General features: G+C 62.2%; 1 protein-coding gene across 1 annotated transcript in view; it reads right to left on the bottom strand.

Moving 5' to 3' along the window:
- Positions 1-21,716, bottom strand: part of IQSEC1 (IQ motif and Sec7 domain ArfGEF 1) — a 281,388-nt gene that overhangs the window by 22,049 nt on the left and 237,623 nt on the right. The window contains 2 exon segments of the mRNA XM_032458746.1: positions 5,169-6,379; positions 10,471-10,765. Of these exon segments, the coding sequence (XP_032314637.1) occupies positions 5,169-6,379; positions 10,471-10,765 (1,506 nt within the window).

Raw genomic sequence — 21,716 nt, 5'->3', positions numbered from 1 at the left:
AGGGGCTCCGAGCCCAGCGGGCAGGCCGAGCTGTCAAGGGGCCGTGGGGACTCAGACTCCTCACGGATCACGTGCCGACTGCGTTCCGGGCGGCACCCCGGAATGCCCAGCGCAGCTCCTGCAGCTCCCCAGTCTGAAGGGCAGAGGGGCCAAGTGAGGGCGGGAGGGGCTCCTGCCAGGGACGCAGAGGCTTCTCTGAGCAGGTGACACAGGACAGTGACCAGAGTGGTCAAGGAGCTTCTGGTGGAGGCCACAGTGGATGCAAAGGCCCTGACGGGGGAGTGCGTTTTGCAGGATGGAGGCTGTGAAGCCACTCCAAGGTGGAGAGAAGGGGCCCTGGGGATGGTGGGGTTGGCGCGGGGTGAGCAGGCTGGACCACACAGCACTGCGCGGGCCCTGGGGGTCTGGCTTTCCTCGGAGGAGTGCAGTGAGGAGCCTGGCATGCTCTGGACAGGGCAGTGCTGGGGCTTGGTGTCCCAACACAATATTGTAAATCAACTGTGCTTCAGTTAAAAAAAAAGAAAGCCCCCCGACGTGGTTGGAGTGCCCGGGGGGCCACCTGGGCACTGTCTTCCTCCCCGAGGCCCAGCCCCAGGGCTCTGAGTGGGCTCACGTCGAGGGGAATAGGACCCCGATCTCCAGGCCCAACTCAAAGTGCTCCTAGCAGACCCAGTCACGTAAGCCAGCAGGACCACCTGCGACGGCACAGCCGGCTCGGCTCGGGGAACGGCTCTGCTCGTTCTGGGGCCCTGACTGGTGCCCGGGTCCCCACGCCTGGCTCCCGGCGCCACACCTCACGGGGTCACAGTGAAGATTTAGGGAGACGCCGCACGTGAAGTGCTCAGCACAGGCCGGCTTCACCACTGTCACAGTCACAGGTTACAGCAAACACGACCCGGGCAAGCAGCACGGGGCCAGCAGGTCAAGAGCCCAAGCCCAGCTCTGCTGTCTGCTGGGCGGCTGGCCGAGCCCCGAGCCTGCTCCCCTCAGGCGTGCAGGACCGACCCCCACGGGTGCCGAAGGTGGAACCTCAGAGCAGCCCAGGCTCGTGGGAAGCTCTCTGCCTCCTCCCGCAGCAACTCCGGGCCCCGGGGGTGGGCATGGGGAGAGGGAGACTGGCTCCCAGACACAGCCCGGGCCAGAACGACCTCAGGGCCCCGCCCTGACAGCCCCAGCGCAGCACGAGGTCAGTCCCAGAGGCCCTGCTTCCCTGCTCCTCAGAGACGAGGTGCCCACTCCCTCTGAGGGCACCGCTGCATCTGGTGACCCTGGGGACAGCCCTCGTCCAGAGGTTGGAGAGGGCCCGAGTGGCTATGGTGTCCTGGGCAAGGATGTGGGTGTGGGGCACCCAAGCGGGGCCCCTTGGCAAGCAGGCGACAGTCCTGGTGAGGTCCTGCTGGGTGCCCTCAGGGCTGCGGGGCGCACACCCCAGCTCTTGCTGCTGCGCGGGCCAGGACCACTGCTCCAGGGCTGCGAGGCCTCCATGAGCGTGGCCCGCCCCCTGGACTCAGTGGACACACGTGGCCCCGCAAGCAGGTAGGGGTGTGGAGGGTTACATGCGAGGTCCCAGTCCCTGCACTGGGTTTTAAGCCGGGCCACCTGCCAGTTGTGTGACCTCAGGGAGGCTATCTCCAGGTGCCTTGGCTCACCCATCTGTGAAGTGGGTTAGTAATGGCCCCTTCCCCGGGGGAGGAAGTGACAGGAAGCATGGAGGCTCCCCTGACAGCCTGATGGCAGGCTCCTGGTGTCACCACCCTAACCCTCAGCAGGCCCTGGGGCGGGAACCCATTTTCCCGGCACAGCCAGCGAGGCTCAGGGTGCAGGACCTGCACAATCCCCGCAGCAGAGCTGGGGCTGAGACCCGCCTGCCTCTGGCTCCCTGCCCCTGCCCTGCCTCTGGTGCTGCGAGCCCGACGTGCAGCCCCAGAGCCTGGGGGGAGCATCTGGGCTCCGGGCAGATGGCAGCGGCCCCGGGATGCTCCTCCCCGCCACCCTGCTCCCCTTCCTCGGGTTTCGTCTGTCTTGCTTTCCTCTCTCTTCCCGATGCATCACCGGGCCCCTCCACAGACCCCTTGGGAGGGGGTCTGCACTGGAAAGCTCGCTCCTGGGGCGGGATGGGAACAGAGCTCTCTGGGGGCAGCCTGGGGAGGTAGGGAGAGGGTGGGGAGAAGAGACCCCTGGGAGAGCCCCCAGGGTGAAGGGGCTCCAGGGCAAAGTCCAATACTTTTCATGGCCTTAAAGAACCGATTCCATAGCCCACGGGGAAGAGTGACCCCACGAGAGCGAAGCCCACTATTGAAGAGAACAAAAGAGCGGCTCTGCCCTAACAAGAAAACCTGCAAAACTGAAAGTCTGGTGTTGGCAGAGGGTCAGGGAGATGCTCTGACCACCAGGGCGGCACTTCCCAGAGATCTTAATTCTGCTCACTGACAAGCCCCAGGCCGCGGACACAGGCCTAGCACGCACCAGGTGTGCGACAGATGTCTGCCAGGCGGGTGCAAGGGTCCGCAGACCCTGTTCATGTCGGGGCGAGATGAGATTTCAAGTCAGCAAAGAAAGGGCAGACAATTCAATAAACTGTCTGGACGTGACTGGCTAATCTGTACAGAGTAATACAAGCTAGACCCCTCGCCAAATTCCAGGTTAAAGTCTCACAGAATATAAAATAAAACTATGAAAGTCCTGAAAAAAATAACTTTTGGTCATAATAAGTCATAATATATTTTAAAATACATATATTTTTTGTATTTTAAAATATACCTGGGGCGAGCCTTTTAAAAATAAAACATGAAAAACCAGAATAATAAACAAAAAACACTGATAAAAGATAAGTTAAAATCAGGCACTTCTTGTTCAGCACGGTGACAACAGGAACACTGTGTTGCGTTTTGCAAGTTGCTAAGAGTAGATTTTTAACACTTTTCATCACAAGGAAAAAACTTTGTAACTATGTATGATGGTGGAGGTTTTCGATTTATCTTGGTGAAGATTTTTGTAACAGATACAAATATTGAATCATATGTTGCATACCTGAAACGAGTATTACATGTCAATCACACCTCAAAACAAAGCAAAGAAATTAGTAACTTCTTGTTAGACTGCGAAAGCAAAAACAAAGTTAAAGGACATATAATAAAACACCACTGGTATGTGAGTGCTGTCTCAGAAGCAAAAAAAAAAAGGACAAGGACAGAAAGAAAAATAACTGTAATCACGAAGGATTAGTGTCTGCAATATATAAAGAACGACTAGTCAATCAAAATGACAAATAACAGAAACGTGGGCAAAATAAGCATACAGGCATTTTACAGGAGAAAAGGCAAATGGCCGAAGACCCACGTGGAGAGGCTCCGTCTTAGGGGCAGCCAGGGAAATACAAATTAATACAAAAGGGACACTATTCCTGTGCTTCGACTGGGGCAGAAGGAAACACGGAGTGCTGTCCGGCGTGTCTCAGATCCAGCTGCAGTTTCTACTTCAGTGACCAACGTGTCCACGTGAGCCCCGACCCCCCCACCGTCTCCTGCACCGGGGGCTCTCTGGGGAGTGAGTCCACGCTCACTGTGATAGCGCTGGTAACCAGGAGAAAGTGGAATTAACTGGCCAGATCAGCATGGACGGCCGAACGCGGGCCCGAGACAGCGGCACAGGGATGAGGCGGCCCACGCCACGGACAGGAAAGCTCTGCAACAGCAAATGGCGAGGCGGCACCGCAGCGGGAGAGCGTGCACAGCCGGGGGCCGAGGTGACATCACGGGGCTCACTGCCTGACCGGCGCTGTTCTGAGCACCTCACACCCCGCGATGGCGACACCATCGGCCTCGGCGCCATCATGCAGAGGCTGCGCGGCCCAAGGACACACAGGGAGCACAGGCAAAGGTGCGCAGAAGCAGGCCTGGGAGGGGAGACTCCAGAGGGACAGGGGCGGGGGGCGGCAGCCTAGCTGGAAGACTTTCATTTTCTCCGGAGAGCGTGTTCATGCATTAGAGGCGTAATTAAAACTAACAGAGCTGGAAAGGGCCAGCGACCGGCCTGGTCCAGGAGACCGTTCTTTCTGGCCGCTACCTATCTACTCAGCTGGGGCTCCCACATCAGGATGAGGGAAGCTGGGGCACCGGGGGAGCCCCCAGGCTCCACCAGCCTCCCTAGAAAGGGTCCAAGACAATCCAGGAGCTGGCTGTGTCCAGAAGCAGGTGGGGTGGGCTTCCAGGACGGAGCTCAGGAGGGGCCCAGCAGTGCGGGACCCTCCCTGTCCAGGGTGCTGTTCCAGCCATGGCTCACATGGCGGTGGGACTGGACCTCCCGCACAGACGGGAGTCTGAGGAGAGATCACCGCGGCGGGTGTGACGGGTCCATCTTTGTTCTCAGTTGACCGAGGGCCAATGACCCCAGCCCCTGGAGGCCCCTGTATGAACGCATGGCTCCCTCCCCTCACCCTCCGGGTTGGGACTCTCTGAGTTCTCAGACGGCACTGCCACTTGCACTAGAGATGGCTCAGAAGTGCCCCCAAGTCCCCCAGTCGAGAAGAGGAAGCAGGGCACAGGGAAGCACAGCGTGCGTGTCAGTAACCAGCAGGCCGGCTAGCCGCGCCCCAGCCCGGGAGGAGCCAGCACCAGGCCGGCGCCTGCTGACCCCAAGTCAGGAGGCCGGGTGGATGGAAACGATGAGAAATCCAAGGTTCAATGACCAGAGCTGCCAATGTCCCCTCCGAGGGAGCGCTCAGCCCTCCTCCCCGTCCATGTGCTATTTTCGGCCGTGCTAAGAATAGTCTGCTTTAAATACCAGTCTCCTGCCTTAGAGCTGCTCTCGGGACTACACCCACAGCACCTTACCAGAACCATCCCAGTGGCATAGTGACACTCAGCAGACCGCTTCACACGCCTCCCAGAGAGCTGAGCTGAGAGTCCACCTGAGCCCAGCCCGCACAGACGCGGACGCGTCACACCCCTGCTCAGAGACCTCCATGCTCCCGTCACCCAGGAAATAAACTCAGGGCCGGTGCAGCCCAGCCCACACACCCGCTGGCCCTCGCACGACGGCTCCCTGGGCACCAACGGGAGCCGGGCTAGGGGCTGACAGCCCCTCACGGCGCTCTGTCACAGAGCAGCCCTGGCCTGGCCCGGCCCACGGCCAGGACGGCGGGGAGGCGGGGAGGCCGGCAGACTCACTTGTTGAAGAGGTTGAGGCCGATGCGGTAGTGCCGCTTACGGATGACGTCGTTGCTGAAGGCGGGCGAGTCCCAGCTGTTCCGCGTCTCCTTGTGGTAGGTCTGCTTGCTGAGCGTCTGCTCCCGCAGGCTGTCCCGGGAGGACGACTCGGAGCTGCAGTTGATGGTGTCATTGGAGTTGGACGTGCTGTTGACGCTGTCATTGTCCCCGTCCGAGTAGTCCGACTCGGACTTGCTCTGCCTGTTGGCCGAGCCGTTGATGGCCAGGTGGCCGTCCAGGGGCCTGGGGGGCCGGGGCCGCAGCTCCGGCTCCTCCCGGGGGAGGCCCTTGGGGGGGCCGTGCTTGGGACTGCCCTGCTGCCCGCCCAGGCCGCGCTCGTAGGCGCCCTGCCTCTTGAGCGAGCTGCGGTCTGAGCGGTCGCTCAGGTCCACAGAGCTGTCGCTGGGCGGCTCGATGGTGAGCAGTGGGAGGTGCTCCCCGCGCAGCCGCGGCTCCTGCGGCTCGAGTGACGGCGTGCTCCGGCAGCTCGTGTCCGTGTCCCCCTTGTCGTCCTTGTGGGCCAGGGCCCAGTAGTCCTGGGCGGCGCCCCCGGCCCGCAGCCGCAGGTCCGACTCGGCGCTGGACGGCCGGCGCCCCGGCTGCGACAGGGGCAGGGGTGGCGACAGCTCCTCCTCATCTATGTACAAGGTGACGTCGCTGTAGGAGGCTGTCATCTCGTCCCGCGGGCGGGGCTCGGCGCCCCGGGGCCGCCCCACGTCGGGCGCAGGCGCCTCCTCGGCGTGCAAGCTGCGGCAGTTGAGTGCGTCGTCAATGGACTCGGCCAGCGACTTCACCTGCCGTGAGAAGGCGTCCTCCAGCTCCGTGATGGCGTCCGTGAAGTCGCCGGTTGGGGCAGGGGCCTTGAGGGCGGGCGGCTCGCTGAGTTCACTGCACTCGGCCGGCACCAGGGCCCCGAGCTGGGCACCCTCGTCGGTCAGCGAGACCTGCTTGCCCTCGAAGTAGGAGCTGTGCACCTTCTCGGGCCCCTCAAAGGAGAACTGCATCCTCATGTTGGACAGCACGATGCGGCGGGACATGCGGTTCTCAGACATGGAGCTGCGCAGCCGCTCGAAGTTCTTGTTCATCTGGTACTGGCGGAAGGCTGTCTGGATGGTGCGGGCCGCATGGCGGGTCACGAGGCGGCCCCCATACTTCCGTTCTAGCATCTCCACCTGCGGGGGGAGGAGAGGAGGTGAGGATGGCCCAGGGTCGCACCCTCCCCCAGGCCTGGGGGCGGGCTGTGCCCAACAAGGTTCAAGGCCCAGGAAGACGGAGAAACGTTGCATTAAGCTTAAAACAAGCACGTTCCCTGCAGGACTTCTCAGAACACTTAAAGGGTGGTGGCTGCCCAGGACTTTGGCCCTGGTACATCCAGGGCATGTGGTTGAATGAAACTGGAGATGGTGGAAGAGTACAGGCCACCCCTCCAGAGACAAGGGGCCCACAACAGGTGTTAAGAGACCGTCCAGCGGCCTGGGCGGGCCCTGGGCATGGAGCCCTGGCTGCCAGCCTGCAGCCTGACCTCCTTCTGTGGCACCCATGGTGGCCTGGGTTGTAGTCTGGGCCCTGCCCTTGTTTGTGGAGTGACTCTGAGAAGCCTAGGACCCTCAGCTCCTCTGTCTCATCACACCTACCTTGCAGGACTGTGGTGGGCACAGGGAAGACCCCCAGCACATGCCAACAGGGGCTACAAGACCCTCAACTGCATTCCTGGGGGGTGTTGACGGTTCATGGGGTCCCCAAGTTCCCTCACAGTACAGATGGGGAAACTGAGGCCCAAAGAAGAGACCCAACACATCCTCAGAGGCCTCCAGACCCTGGAGGGAGCTCCATGAGCTCAGCTATGCGGCCGGGCTGCAGGCAGGCAGGGGGGGACTTGGACTCCCCAGGGTGCCACGTGGGCCTGTGAAGTCCCGAGGCCAAGGACAACCCTGAGGGCTGCTCCCCATCCCTTGCCCCTGACTGAGGTTAGAGCCCGCTCTTCGGAATCAAAGAAAATCCAGGAGAAGGAATGGCTGGTCTGCCAAGTAGAGCCCTCAGGTGCTGGGCTGAGCGGCACCTGACGTGGGGCCAGAAGGTGCAGGTCCCCGGGAGTGAGGTGTGCCCGCACCGGGGGCAAAGCACCGCACCCCACGCGGCGAGGCCCCGCTGCCTGCTCTGTGCGGCACCACACCCTCGCTGGTGGCAGAGAGACAAGGTCTCCGCCCTGGAGAGGCCAAGTCTGTCTAGAACAGACAGAGGCACACACTCACTGAACAAAGCCAAACAGACTCAGCCAATCCAGACTGTGGCCGGCTGGGGGAGAGGGCTGTTCAGAGCTGCCTGGGGGTGGGCAGGAAGGGAGGAGGGCGGGCTCGGACCTCACTCACGGCTCAGTGTGGATCTTGGTCCCCCACGTCCCTCAGTGGCCTGTTCACCTCTCCGGAAACCAGAGGTGCCCGGCTCTGTGAGGTCACCTATCTCGGGGACACCAGCTCCCCCCGGACATGGACGTGCCAGCTCCCCGGGGCCCAGGGAGGGGGAGTGGCAGGCTGGGCAGAGAGGCCCCTCGCCGGAGAGGAGTGGGGGCTGGGGGTGGGTGTGTGAGGATCAAAACGACTTTTCAAAGTCTGGCCGGGCCCAGAGTCAGCCGGGGTGGGTCTGCTTCTTCTCTCGCCCTGAAGTTACTGAACAGCATCCAAAGAGATGACCTCACTTCCACATCTGTAAGCAGAGTTTCTGTTTCTGGGTTTGGAGTGGAGCTTGGAAAGCCCACGGGGCCAATAAAGCGTCCAAGGCTGAGCTCCGGGAAGCCATCTCTCCTCTGCCCTCCAAGGCCCTCAGCTCGCGCCCCTCGTGCCTGCCTTGGCTGGAGGGGCGGGCTGGGCGCCCGGCACAGACCTGGCGCTCACTTAGGGTCTTCCTCTCTTGCTCACGTGGGGTCTCAGCAACCAGGCAGAGACGCTCTCTGCCTGAGACCGTCTCCCCAGACCCAGGTGGACAGAGAATGCAGGACTTCGGGGAGGCAGAAGTGGGCTGTGTTTGGTCCTCAAAGTGCCCAAGTCCCTCCTGCTTGGCCTCCCCCAGGGGACACACGGACCCAGGCCCGCTCTTCCTCATCCCCCAGCCTCACTGTGGTCAATCTTCCCTCTGGGCCAGAGCTGACCCGAGGCCCCGTCTGAGGCTAAGTGTGGGCACAGGGGAGGGAATCGGTCAGTGTGTGCTCACCGCTGTGTCACCCTCCCCCGACACAGAGACCCTGGGCTGCAGAGGGGCCCCAGGATTCCGCACCTAGAGGACAAAAGGGGCTCAGGGAAGTGACAGGAGGAGGAGTCAGTCCCAAGGAGAGCTCTCCCACCAAGCCCCCACTCCCTCAAGGGCAAGAACGGGGAACCAAGAGGGCAGCCCTCCCACCGCCATCTCTGACAGCAAACCTCCAGAAGCCACCAGGCTGGGGGGTGGGCAGGGACCACACGATCTCCCACTAGGCCTCCCGTTGGGCTCCTTTTACTAAAACGAGGCTTTGTGTCACCTGGACTTTAAGCCCTCATGGAACTGGACACCTACTTCACCTGGAAATTCCCATGCACTCTGTTCTGTTCCCACTTTTGCTTTGACTGCCAGGAAGCTCAGCAGAGAGTCGAACGCTCAGTGGCCCCCCATGTAACCTCTCCCTCACCTCCTGACCACCTCTTACTGCCATGCTTTCCGCCAAGCTGTTCTGCCTCTGGCCTTTGCTCCCGCTGTCCCCTCTTCCTGGAAGGCCCTCTGCGCGAACACCCAGTTCTAACACTACACTAGAGGTGCCCCCACCAACGCTATCAACCCCCACAGGCACTCGCCTTCTCCCCGCTCTTTCGTCATCTCCGGAGGTTGTATCACTGTCTGGAATTAAACTGTGTCTTTACTGCTAACTTGTCTCTGGTCCATCTCCTGGACAACAGTGTCCAGCACATGGTGGGTCCTCGGCTAATATGCGGGGGATGAAAATGAACAGCTGTGGCCGCAGTAAGTCCGTAAAAAGCATATGGCTACCTCCACAGGCCTCTATTAAGTTTTAACCTTTCTCGCTTCTATTTCAGTGGTCCTGCTGCAGACGTCTGTTGCCATAAACTGTTTCAGATCCACTTTGGATCTGGGTGTAACTGATAAGTGGAACAGAGGCCCCTGCTGTGGGCCTGGCCACAGGGCCAAGGGCCATGGGGACGGGGGCTATTTGCTTCCACAGCCTGACAAGGGGCCGTTCGCTTCTGGCTCTGGCCACGTGTTGCCCCCCTCCCCCCAGGTCAGTCCCAACTCACAGGTAGAAGGATCAAGACTATCAGGGCCAAGGTAGGCAGGGCTGTGCAAGGTCACAGGGCAGGACTGAGAGGAGAGGAGAGGCCGGTAGGGGACTGTCGGGGGGAAGACCTGCACTGTTCCCGGAAGAAGTCCCAGGCCACACCAGGCCCAGACCTCTGCTCCATAAAAGACAAACAGGAAGGCAGGGGAGCAAACAGAGGGTCCAGGCTGGGGGGGAGGGAGACTTCTGCAGCCTGGTTTGTCTGAGGGGCTGCAGGGAAGGGTCCTGGGACCAGGCGGGGGCAGAGGTGGCTGCCCGGCTTCCGGCAGGCTGGGGGTTCTCCTGAGACCTGGAAATTTCCATCAGCTTCACACAAGAATTCTCATTAAAGTGCCTACTATGTGCCTGTACTCTGACTCCCTCCCTCACCCACCAGACAGGACCCCTCCCCTCTCTTCCCTCAGCCCTGAGAGGCCAAGCAGGTGGGCCGTGAGTCCCCCTTGCTGACCCTACAGTGGGTCTGGGCCGAGGGCCTGGGGGCCCCCACAAGGAGGCGTTTCCTCACAAGAACATGGAGCTGTAAACCGGCAGCCTGGCCTTGCTGGCTGGGGCCGGCTTGTTTCAGAGCACGTGCCGTTTCTGCGGCACACAGACCTGCCCCTCCCTTAGGGCTCCTCCTGCAGACCCTTGAAGGTTCAGGCCTCTCTCCTGGACCCCAGAACCTCTATGGCCACCACGGAGCCCACGTGCACTGGCCACGTCAGGCCCGACGCCTAGCGTGGCCCCCCGGGCCCGGCCACGAGGGCTGTGAACCGGGCAGAGGCCAAGAGCAGGAGCGCCCCACGTCCAGCCCCTCCCCCCGAGCCTCCGCATGTCGGGAGGAGCGAGCTGGGGCAGCGGTCAGGTCTGCGGGCGACGGCGCCTGCCCGGCCCCCTCCCGCCGGGGCGCTGGGACCCTGCCGCCCCTCCCCGCGAGCCCCCCCCCCCCACCCTCCCGCCTACCTGCTTGTCCTGCAGGTCGGAGGACAGCTCATAGCTCTCGGAGAGGGAACGCGGGCGCTTGACGGCCCCCGCCTCAGCCTGCTTGCGCAGGATGGAGGTCGAGTGCTGCAGCTTGGGCCTCCGCGCGCGCTGCTGCTGGCCGGGCGGCCCTGAGTGCAGCCCATAGGCTCCCGCCGGCGTGTGCTCGTAGTGGTCCGGGCTCAGGCTGGCGCCGGGCGCCAGGGGGCCCTGGTGGTAGGCCGAGGGGCTGTCCAGTGACGTGCCAGTCTCGCTGCTGGGGGCCTCGCCCTCAACGCTGCAGAGGGAGAGAGGGGGCCTCCTGTGAGAGGGAATCCGGGACCCAGGGCCCCACAGCCGAGAGGCCGCCCGCCGCTTTCCCAGGGACCCCACGCACCCAGCCCCTCCAGCTGGCTCCCCGTGCAGCCAGGGGCTGCGGCCACCCTCTGCTCTGCCCCTTCCTAAGGCTCCCCTCCCCTCGGGGCTCAGCTCCTGCTACATGTTGCCACCTCCTGACAGCCGACCCCCGCCCTGACCCCCATGCTCCGGTCCTACACCAGCACGTCCTCCCCACTGGTCCCTAGAGGGCCCGCCCCCCTGCTCCCTCACTCCCACAACCCAGACTAAGTAAACCACTTTGCATTTCTTCGAAACAACAATTAACACAGTGACTCTCCCCTGCATACCCTCCAGGGCCGGGCACTGTGCGGGTGTGTGTTCTGGGCTGAACCGTCCCCTCCCCGCCAAGATACACGTATTTCCAGCCCTAACCCAGCACCTCAGAGTGCGCCTGTGTTAGGAGATACTCTTTAAAGAGGTAATTAAGTAGCGGTGAGGCCATAGGGGCCCTAATCCATCTCACTGGGGCCCTTACAAGGTGAGAGCAGGACCCAGACCCACACACAGGGACAACTGACCGCGTCTACACGCCCAGGAGAGGGGCCTCGGAAGGAGCCCACCCTGCCCACCTTATCTCGGCCCCCCAGGCTCCGGAGGAACAAACGTTTCAACCTGTGGTCCTGGCTACTGGTCCTGGTTACAGCAGGCTTGGAAACCTGCATATGTTTTCCCTAAACCTTAACCAGTCTGTGGAGAACGGATCATTAACTCCCTTGTTCAGGTAAAGAAACCCAGGCCCACACAGCACAGGCCCTGCCCAAGGTCGCACAGGTAAGCAGGGATTAAAGCCTGAGACTGGGGGCTCCCCTCCCCCCCCATCGCCCTCGTCCTCGTCCCCGGAGCACGTGCTGCACCTCTCAGCATTCCCAGAGCCATGCAGGGGTGGCCAGAGGGGGACAGAGAGGGCGGATTCACGGATTCACTCATCCTAAGTGAACTCAGAAGACGCGGAGCGAAGGAGAAACATGCAACCGAGTTTCTGGCTGCTTCTGGCAGCCTCTCAGGGACGCCCCGCCATCTCCTGTCCCTGCAGGAGACCACTCAACCTTTAAGGACCCTCGGATCCCCGGGGCCAGGGCGGGGGTCCCTCTGGCAGTGGCTCAGCAGAGGGACAGGCACATAGACCCCCACAGGCTGGAGTCCTCCCAGCAGGGTCCTCGGAGCCGTGGGAACACCCTGCATTTAACGGCTTCCCAGAAGGGCCACCACACCCAGCTCTGTGCCTTCTGTCCCCACGGGTCACAGGGCCTGGCAGGGCCTGCTGCCCAGCGTGGGATGCGAGACTGCTGGCCGCCTCCTGGGGGAGGGGACAAGGCAAGGAGGCCCAGAGTCGACACACCCAGGCCACGGGCAGCAGCCTGTCCCCGATGTCACCCCTGGCTGCAGGGCCCTGCACGTGCTGTCCAGCGGGCAGTCTAAGAATAGCGCCGGCCTTCCGTTCCTGGGCCCGCGGGACACGCAGCAGGCCCCTGTGGCAAAGGCCATCCCATCCCGCTGCCTGGAGGCTACAGTGTGACGAGGGGGCCTGCGTGTGGCTGTGAGTCAGGGCTCCCCTCACCTGACGCCTGTCCGCCGTCCGTCCGTCACACAGGTGGGCTGTGCCAGGTGCCTCAGGATCCCCCTCCCCAGACCCTCCTGCCTTCAGTCACTCAGCAGCGACTATCTCTGGGCCTCATGGGTGTGCTGGGTGGGGGCGGGTCAGGCTGAGCTCCAACCCCTCCACCTCCTGATGGAGCTTCGCGTGGCCCAGCCCTCAAATCCACCCTCCAAGGACAGCTGAGTAGGGGAGGGAGGGACCCATGTGGGACCCGCAGGCCATGGATACCCTGGCTGTGCACGTGCTGACCCTGCCCCTGGCCTGCCCCCCGCACCCCCAAGGACCCCCCCCCTACACACACACAAGCATGTGCCCCCACTGGAAATGCTTCCATCTGGGCCTGGTCTGTCTTTCCAAGCAAGAGGCTGACAGGAAGCAAAATTGTGTCCTTGAAGATACAAAGCCAGGGCCCTGCTCATGAGGGTTTTTAATAGTCCTGCGACCCTGAGTCTGCAGAGGACATGGAAGCCAGGGTAGCGCCCGCTGCTGCCAGGGAGGGGGCCAGGACCCTCCTCCAATGCCCAGCGGGCCCCAGGACAAAGGGGCGTGTCCACCTGCCATAGGGTAACTGAGAGCAGGCAAGAGACAGCGGGGCAGGGCCTGGACCTGACGTCACTCCCAGGTGGCCGGGTCGGGGCAGAGGGGGCCGAGGAAGGAGAGGGAGGAGAGTGGACAGCCACTGGACCCACGGCTGCGCCCTGCCTGGCACAGGAGAAGGGCCTGGCTGCCGGGCTGAGCTCACGGGCGGAACACCGAAACGGCGCCACCACCACGTAGAGACTGGAGCCCCGGGCCGGGGGCGGGGGGTGCTGTTTGGACCTGACAGAGATGGAGGTGGTTGGGGGGAGGCAAGGGCTTCCTAGGGCTGGGCCGGCCCAGGAGTCCTGCTCTGGGCATCGCCTGGCTTCTGACCGTCTTGGGACAGCAGGTTCCAGCATGTGCGTGGGGGACAGGGCCGGGCCTCCTTCAAGGCCAAGAGAAGGGGTCGAGGTCACCTCCAGCCTCCTTTCCCCTGTGAGCCCAACCTTCCAAACACATCACGGCTCTGCCCGCTTCTCAGCAGGTGGTCCAGGCCACCATCAGGGCTCCCTGGGCATCACAGCTGCCTCCTCACTGTCCCCTGCCCCTCTCCCCTCCATGGCAGTCAGAGCAATTCTGACAAAACAGGGGCCAGACGAAGGGCCTCCCTGCTCCCCAGCACACGTAGAGGACCCCGTCCATTTTGCAGTGTCCTTCAGGCCTGAGCTCGGCTGACCTCATCTTGGTCCCTCTTCCCCTTGGTCATTCTGTTCCAGCCTCACTGGCTCACTTCCTCTCTTCTCAAAGGGGTCAGGCACGCTCCTGCCCCAGGGCCTTTGCACTGGCTGTTCCCTCTACCTGGACCGCATTCCCCAGATCTGGACATGGACCACACCCTCACCTCCCTTGGATCTTGACTCACTGCCGCCTTCTAAACCTCCCCCCCCAGCATTCCTAGTCCCTTACTCGGTGGGTTTTGACCATCAACACTGTAACATGCATTCATGGTGTTTCTGGCTTGTCTGCCTCCCACGTCGGTACCTACGTTCTACGAGGGCAGGGTGATTTCTCGGCTTTCCTGACTAATGCTCCCCAAGTGCCCACACCTGCTCCAGAACAGCTCAGGAACACTTGCTGAGGGAGTGAAGGCACCTCGCAGGCCCACCATGTGCTGGGTCCTCAAACACGGTTTCTGACATCATCCCCGCCGCACACCCTACGTGCCCCAAACTGAATGTGACCACCCCCCATCACTATGCAGTGACCGAGCCAGAGCCCTCCCCTACGGCCAACCCCTCAACCCCACTGCATTCCATTGTCCCCAAGTCCTGCCACATCTACATGAACGGTGTCCCCTTGAGTTGTGGGATGTGACAGCCCTTCCACATCCCCAAATCAAAACCAGCCTCAAACCATCCTGATAAGAAAGGGCCAGGCCATCCTGCTGCAACCAGCTGCCCTCCAACAAATGAATGGACGACAGTGAGCACAGCACGGAGCTCAAGAAGCTGTCTTGAGCTGGAGAACATCACTTCTTCGTGGTCCCAGACAGAAGCTACAGGGTGTTAGACGTGACAGAGACCCCTTAATCCGAGCCAAGCCACTGGTGACAGACAGGTTTTAAAGTGAAGATGCCCAGTGCTGACAAGCACGTGCAGCGACGGGGATGTACCGGCCTACCTCTTCCAAGTACTGGCTAGACCCAGCCATCGAGCTGGAACCCTGGAGACGCCTGACCTCTCCCCGGCTGACCCACAGCCTGGAGCTACAGGCTCCAAGCCACCCTGTCCTGATTAGCATTCGGCTCTGCCCCCAGCTCCTTCCTGGGGCAGGAGGGACCGTCTAGTGAGCAGAACAGCCAACTGCCTGCCTTCCCACCGCAGGACACCCGCCGCAGGCTGCCCCAGGGACACAGACCTTTGGTGAACTTCAGCGTCAGGGAAGGGCCAGGCCCTGGCCCAGCAGCCCCCACCAACTGCCTCTGCCCTCCTGAGCCCCTGGCCCCCAGGCTGCCCTACACACCACTTCTTCAGCACAGCGCCCTCCCGACGGGAGCTCAAGGTCTCCACCCAGGTCCTCTTTTCTGGGGATGATTCTCCCAAAGCCTGTGTCCATCAGCCAGGATCGGACACTCCAGAGTCGGTCCTCAACTGCACACTGGAATCCATAGTCACTCAGACTCCCAGGCCACATGCAAACCAAGGACTGGACAGGTACCTGTTCCAAGTCCCTGCCCTTCTCTGACAGCTTGGAGTTTCCGGGACATCCTGTGACAGTTGGGGCTGCCACCAGCACTCTCAGCAGGTGCTCCTGACCTAACAGTCCCCTTTCTAGAGACTCACGCTAAGGAAATAAGACTGATTTGCAAAGAGGTAAGTGCAAGCAAGTCCACTGCGGTGTTTTTCTAGTTACAGAAATGCCGAGAAAATCTAAATGCCTGTCGACAAGGGACTGATCTAAATTGAACATACATCAAGATAATGGTTTCAATGTCAAGATGGGGGAAGATCTGGCTTGAGAGCTGCTCTTACAAAAAAGGCCAGGGGATCTTTTCGGCTGATGGAGCTGAGAAGCCGGTCACTAACGTGAACGAGTGAAAAGCCAGAAGCAGCCCGGCTGTCCGCTGTCCACTGCAAGTATCACATCACAGCGGGAGACCCTCCGGAGCCTGGGGGCACCTGCCCCCACTTTCTCCCTGCCGGCCCGGGGCAGATATCACCAGTGGATCAGACTCCCCTCTGCAGGTCCTCCAGCACAGGCGCCACGCAATGGACACCAGCCGCACCCCTCCCCAGGCCACCAACCCCAATCACAGCACGTCCACCAGGAGAAGAGTGCGGGGTCTGGAAGCCGCCTCCCACCAAGGCTGGGATGTGAGACCCGGGTCGCCCGGCTGGAGAAACGATGCTCCCACGTGGGCTGCTCGGAGGTGATGAGCTCCCTGACTCTGGAGGGGCGGGAGCTGCAACAGGCCCGACACCTGCCAGAGGTGTGGTGGGAGGCTCCTGCACCGGCTGGAAGCCGCTTTCCATCTGCGCCACCCGCCCCCACCACGTTGCCCCACCGCCCTTGTATTTCTTGACCTCAAGGCCACATGCAGATCTCCACAAGGCCACCCCCTCCTGCTGCAGCCCCCAATCCCGCACCCTTGGTCACCGTGGAGATGACCTGGACAAGCGTGTGTGTGGTCTGCCCACCCCACTGGGAGTCCTGCTCTGTGACGGCTGGGTCCCCGAAAGCACCAGCCCCCAGCAAAGACAGGCTCCCTCCCAAGAGACTAAGCCCCACACGGGCACCATGGGGGCCCAGAGGTGGGGCCGGCCCACTGGGGGCCGGAGGGCAGCGGAGGGCTGGAGGGGCACACGGAGGTGTCTGCGCTCAGCCCCAGCGGCCCCGGCCCCACCCGCGCAGACCTGGGGGCTCCGAGCTCTGAGTCACCGAGCTGCCCCCGGGGCCCTCCTCCCCTTCTCCAGTTTCCCAAACATGCCTTCTTGCACAAAAGGCTAGTCTGTGTTATTTTTACGTGGGGAAATGGCTGGATCACTACGGAACAGCATCAAGAGTTTCCGACAGCCCGAGGATGACGGAAACCACGTAAGAACAGAGAACACGTTTTGCAGTCTCCCAACCTCCTTTCTGCCAAGCGAAGAGGCTGGATGGGATGCTGGCTGCGGCCTCTGAGCCAGACGTCTGGCCTGGAAGCTGTGCGACCATAGGCAGGAATGCTTCTGTGCCTCAGTTTCCTTTCCGGTAAAATGGGGGTGACTGGAGCACCAACTTCACATGATTGTTGTGAGGCTTGCAGGACAGGTAAAGTCCGTCAAAGCTGCTTGGCTCATAAAAAGCGCTTTCTAACTGCTGTCTTCAGCTATCCTTTGACTGAGAGGAGGGCTGAGCCTGCGTGTCCCAGCACTGAGAGGCGGGAGGGGCAGGCGGGCCGGCACCCAGGCAGGGTCGCTGCCCTGCCTGCTGATGGGTCTCTGCTTCTGTGGACCCACACCTCCAGCTGTGGGCCAGGATGCTGGTGACGGTCTCCAAGGGGAGGGAGAGTCCTAGAAAGGGACTGGGCCCCCCGGCTGAGATGCCACGTCCTGACTCCAGCCAGGGAGTGAGTCAGGGCAGGGCCCCTGGCCTCTCGGGCCACGGATGTCTCTAATTATGGCCTGCGAAGTCACGAATGACTTTTCTTAAGAAAAACATTAGAGGAGGCTCTGGGCAGAAGCAGGGGCCCGCTGTTCACCCCAAAATCGACGACGCTGATGGGAGCGATGATACCCAGTGTCTAGGCAGTCCACAGTGTTCCAAGCTTTACACGTAGCTCATGCAGTCCTCTCGCCCAGCCTGCAGGCACAGAGAGGCTGAGCCCACCCGGAGGGCACTCGGCAAGTGAAATCAGAGCCCACACGCCCCCTCCCTCCTGCCTGGTCTGGGGGGAGGCAGCACCTCCAGGGAGGCCTAATGCCTTACAGCCCGGACCACAGTTGATAAGCAGTCCTTAGAGAGGACAGACGCCTGGCTGGCAAGCAAAGGGACTTACGGACATGGGGGACACCCCCAAGCCCTGTGCCTCTCGGAGGAGGAGGGGGACCTCCTAGACTGTGGCCTGGCAGTGTTAAGCATCTCCCCTGGTGGGCAGGCTGGATGAACATGACCTAGAGGGGCCTCAGGAGGGGTGGTAAGCAGGAGGCAGTGTGTCCCAGCAGGCAGGGCCGGGGAACTCTAGGGAGGGTGGACCGAGGGGCAGCGCGGGTGAGTCCACGGCGAGTGCCCAGGCCTCCAGACACCCCTAGGCCTCGGCAGAGGGGGTGCAGGGGTGGGGCCAGAGCCACACCCACCGAAACATCCAAAGTGACTTTTCGCTGGATAACTGGGAGCACTGCATCCAAAGGAGGGAGGCGATGAGCTTTCTGGATGATCCAGAGGCACCCCTGCAGGGCTTGGTGGGGGTCGGGAGAGTCAAGACGGTTTCCACTTTTACCCAGTTACTTGCTTTAACGAGGCTGCACAGTAACGAGAAAGGAACCGAATAACCCAACCTCCACCCCAGGCACGCCCTCTGCTGCCCAGCAGAGCCCTGGACCCAGGCTCAGCTGAGCCCCTGCGGTCCCCACCCGCACCCCACAGTGGCCCATCTCGGCTGACAGCAGCTCCGTCTGTCTGGCTGTCAGGCCAGTAACCTGACAGCTCTCTTGACAGCCCTCTTTTTCTCATACCCGACTCTGCAACTGTCAGCAAGTCAGGCTGCTCCACCTGCAGAACAGAGCCAGCCTCTGACGGCCTGGCCTGCCCCCACCAGGCTGGTCTTTGTGGCCCTACGTCTTCCCTGCACCACTGCCACAGCTCCTCCAGTGGGCTCCTCCAGGCCCTCTCACCGCACCCCTCTGCCCTCCTCCACTCAGATCCTGTTAAAACACAGCTTGACCAGGCCCCTCCTCTGCTGCGGGGATGCAGCCAGTGGGGAGCCCCTACCCTGGGGGGGAGGGGTCTTTCTTCTCCCTGATGGGCAAGGAGTGGTCAGTGGGCTGCCCAGGGGGCCTGACCCCCCCTCCCAGCAAGCTACACTCAGGCAGGGCCAATTTTGGGAGCCTGAGGTCTGAATTCGGCAAACCAAGAGAAGCGGGGTTTACTCCACCATTCTCTGTCCAGTTGTAGGGAGGGCCCACAGCCCCTCCTCCGGCCCCTGGTTTCCACCCCGACTCCTCTTGCCCTCTGTAACCCACAGACCCCTCCATGGCCCTCAGGCCTGGAACAGCCCCTCCCTCGCAGTCCAGCCACCACCTTTCTGGTCACGTGGGGACAGGTCGCTGACCCGACTGCCCCATCCCCTCTGGGGAGAGGCCCGTGGCCCTGACTCCCCATCCTGAGGCCGGCACGCCGGGAGGTGAGGTCTGGCCCAGCCCCACCTCCCAGCTGCAGCAGCATCACCCCAGGAGTAGCTTTTATACACGTTTGAGAATCAGGACTCGGAACAACGACTATCTCAAAGCAGGGGGCTATTTTTAGCACTCAGCTTACTGCATGGGCATTCAGCACTTCCCCGTTTGCCAGCTGCTGGAGATGGGCCGTGGCTGGAGCGGGGTCTTCTCAGGCTGCCAGTGCATCAGCGGGAAAGGTGCGGGGTTTGGGGCGCCTCAGCTGTCGGGGAAGCTGCCTCACACTCCCCACCCTGGGTCCCGCCTGCTTGCGCGGCCCTGCGACACACTCAGCACCCGAAGGCGTCTTGATGTGAACCAGCGTGAGCCCAGGCAGGAGGCCACCACAGGGCTCTGGGCCCCCTTCCCTGAGTCTGTTCCCACCTGCACGGCGGGGCAGGGGGTCAGGGACATGGCACCCTGCCAAGGAGCCCTGCAGAGAGCTGGTGCCCAGTCTCACTGGACAGGAACCACCCCAGAGGGGCCAGGCAGCGCCCTTCCTCAGACAGGCTTGTTCTCATCAGTGTACAGCCGGAGGGAAGAAAAAAGCCCACTGCGCCAAGCCAGGTCCTCGCCCTGTCCTGTCAACATGTTTTCTAAGTCGCCTTTCCGGCCCCGGGGAGGTGGCGGTGCGGGCCTTGCTCCCAAACAAAAAGAACGCCTGTCTGCCTCCTGGAGACTGGCTGGACCCCCTACGGCTCTGCGAGTGAGTCACTCCTGTTAAAATGGCCCGGAAGACCTGAGGATAGGACGTCAGACTCAAGAACCTGCAGCAATCAGGTCTCCCTGTCTGTTTGTGACTTTGGGGTCCCCCAGCTGAGAGCACTGAGGGACTCGGCTGTGCGCACACACGGTGCCTAACGCAGGGCCAGGGGAGGCCCCTCATGGCACGTGGGTGCCAGTGCTGGGCGTCCTTTGGGGCGCAGGGGCTCCCTGGCAGGAGGGAAGGGAGAGGGGCTTCTGCAGCTATGGGCACCGCCTCCCCGCACCTCACTGTCTCCACTGCGCGGAGCTCTTCCCAGCAGGCTCCCCATCTGACCACCTCTCCTCCTGCGTTCTGAGTCTCCACACTGGAAAGCCGGCTCTGGGGGGAGCGGGTGGCTAGGTGCTGCTCCCTGCAGCTCAGGGTCCCCAGGGCTGACAACAAGGCATGAGCGACGCCCCAAGAGCGACGCCCCACGAGTGAGACCCCAGTGACGCTGGGGCCCAGAAGGACCTGGGAAGTAGCGTCCCTCATTCGTTCGTTCACTCAACAAACACGGAGGCGAGACGCGCAAGGACCACTGGACGACTGGGATCAGACCCGCAGAGCTGGGTGCCGGCACACCGCCACCCTGCCCTCCCACACCCCCGCCCTGTCCCAGCTCCTCCCGGACCAGGGCCATGGGCCCCTTTCCCTCTCAGACCTCACCCGCCAGTTGGGGCATTTCACCTGGGCCACCTCGGTCACTCCCAGCAACCCCGCCGCGGGGCTGACTCCACCCCCATTTACAGGCAGGGGCACCGAGGCCTGGAAGGGGACAGACTCCTCCGGGTCCTACCTGACACATGCACAGCCTCTACGGGGCCTGTGACCCCAGACCCGTGTCCACACTCACTCCCTGGCCCTGCAGGTGGGCCTCGGTGACACCAAACGGCTGCAGACCCCAGCGAGCTTCTCCAGGGCACAGATTTATGTTCTGCACCCAGAGCGCTGCTCCCCAGGCCTCGGGTCAGAAAATAGCAGAGGCTGCATGCAGTCCGCCTGGGGGACACCATGGCCCAGCTCCCAAGGCCCTGGGAGGCCTGCTGGCCGGCACCCATGGGGCCTTGGACGGGAGGCAGAGGAAGAGGTTCATGTGCGCTTTTCCTTGGGCTGAAAGCCAGCTGGCAGGGGAGCCAGGAGGCTGTGGGTGGGGGCAGGGGCTGTGGGGAAGAGGTGGGGGCCGCTGCTCCAAAGGTGCAGCTCACGCGGCATCCTATGAGCCCTGAGGGGGCCCCAGTTGCCAGAGGAGCTCACCCTATGCCCGGGGACCCGAGTACCGAACCACAGCCAGGCCCCAACCAAGAGGAAGGACTGGCCTCTCAGGCCAGCCCCGCAGCTGAACCCAGGACAGGCTGCACTTCCAGAGACAGGCTGTGGAAGATCCCTTTATTCTCCCCAGAGCCACTGGGGCTAGGACCAAGCACGGGCGCAGCCCCGCCATCTGGGAGGCCTGGCGCCCACGCTGCCACTCCTCACGGGGGCACCTTAGAAGGCACAAAGCTCTCTGAGCAGGGGGCTCACAAGGTCTCAACACAGCTCCAAACCGGCAGCTGAGATCAGGCCACGTGGGTCCACATTCCTGCATGACCACAATCAGCAGGAGCTGCGTGGCAGCCGCCCCCGCAGGAGGCCAGGGCCCTCCCATCGCCACTGTCCTCACCGCTCCCTGGAGCACACCCCGCCTGGCCGAGCCTTTCCCTGGCACTACCTGCCCACCTGCTGGGGCATCTGCACGTGCCGTCCTTGCCAAGGACCAAAATTCAAGACCCGTCGCAAAGAGCAGAAGTCAGACCTGCAGCTCTGGGATCTGCTGTTCCCAAGGAACCCGATTCAGAACAGAAAAGTCCTGAGGGGCAGAGCTTCCGAATTCCAACAGCTCCGCACCACTATGGGAACGCCCAGACCTTCCCTCAGCTGTGTCCTCTAAGCATCTGACTTTTGCAAGACCCACCAAAGTGGTGCCGCCACACGGGTGATGATCAACAGCCTCAGGTCAGCGTGGCCACCAAGCTTCAGCCCCCCAGCCGTCCTCCTTCATCAATTTCATACAGAGTGTAATTCAAACAGTGCTGATCCA

This window comes from Camelus ferus, chromosome 17, assembly GCF_009834535.1.
Source record: "Camelus ferus isolate YT-003-E chromosome 17, BCGSAC_Cfer_1.0, whole genome shotgun sequence".
Taxonomy (NCBI): Eukaryota; Metazoa; Chordata; class Mammalia; order Artiodactyla; family Camelidae; genus Camelus; species Camelus ferus.
The sequence above is the reverse complement of the archived record's forward strand: the minus strand, read 5'-3'. Positions and strand labels throughout refer to the sequence as shown.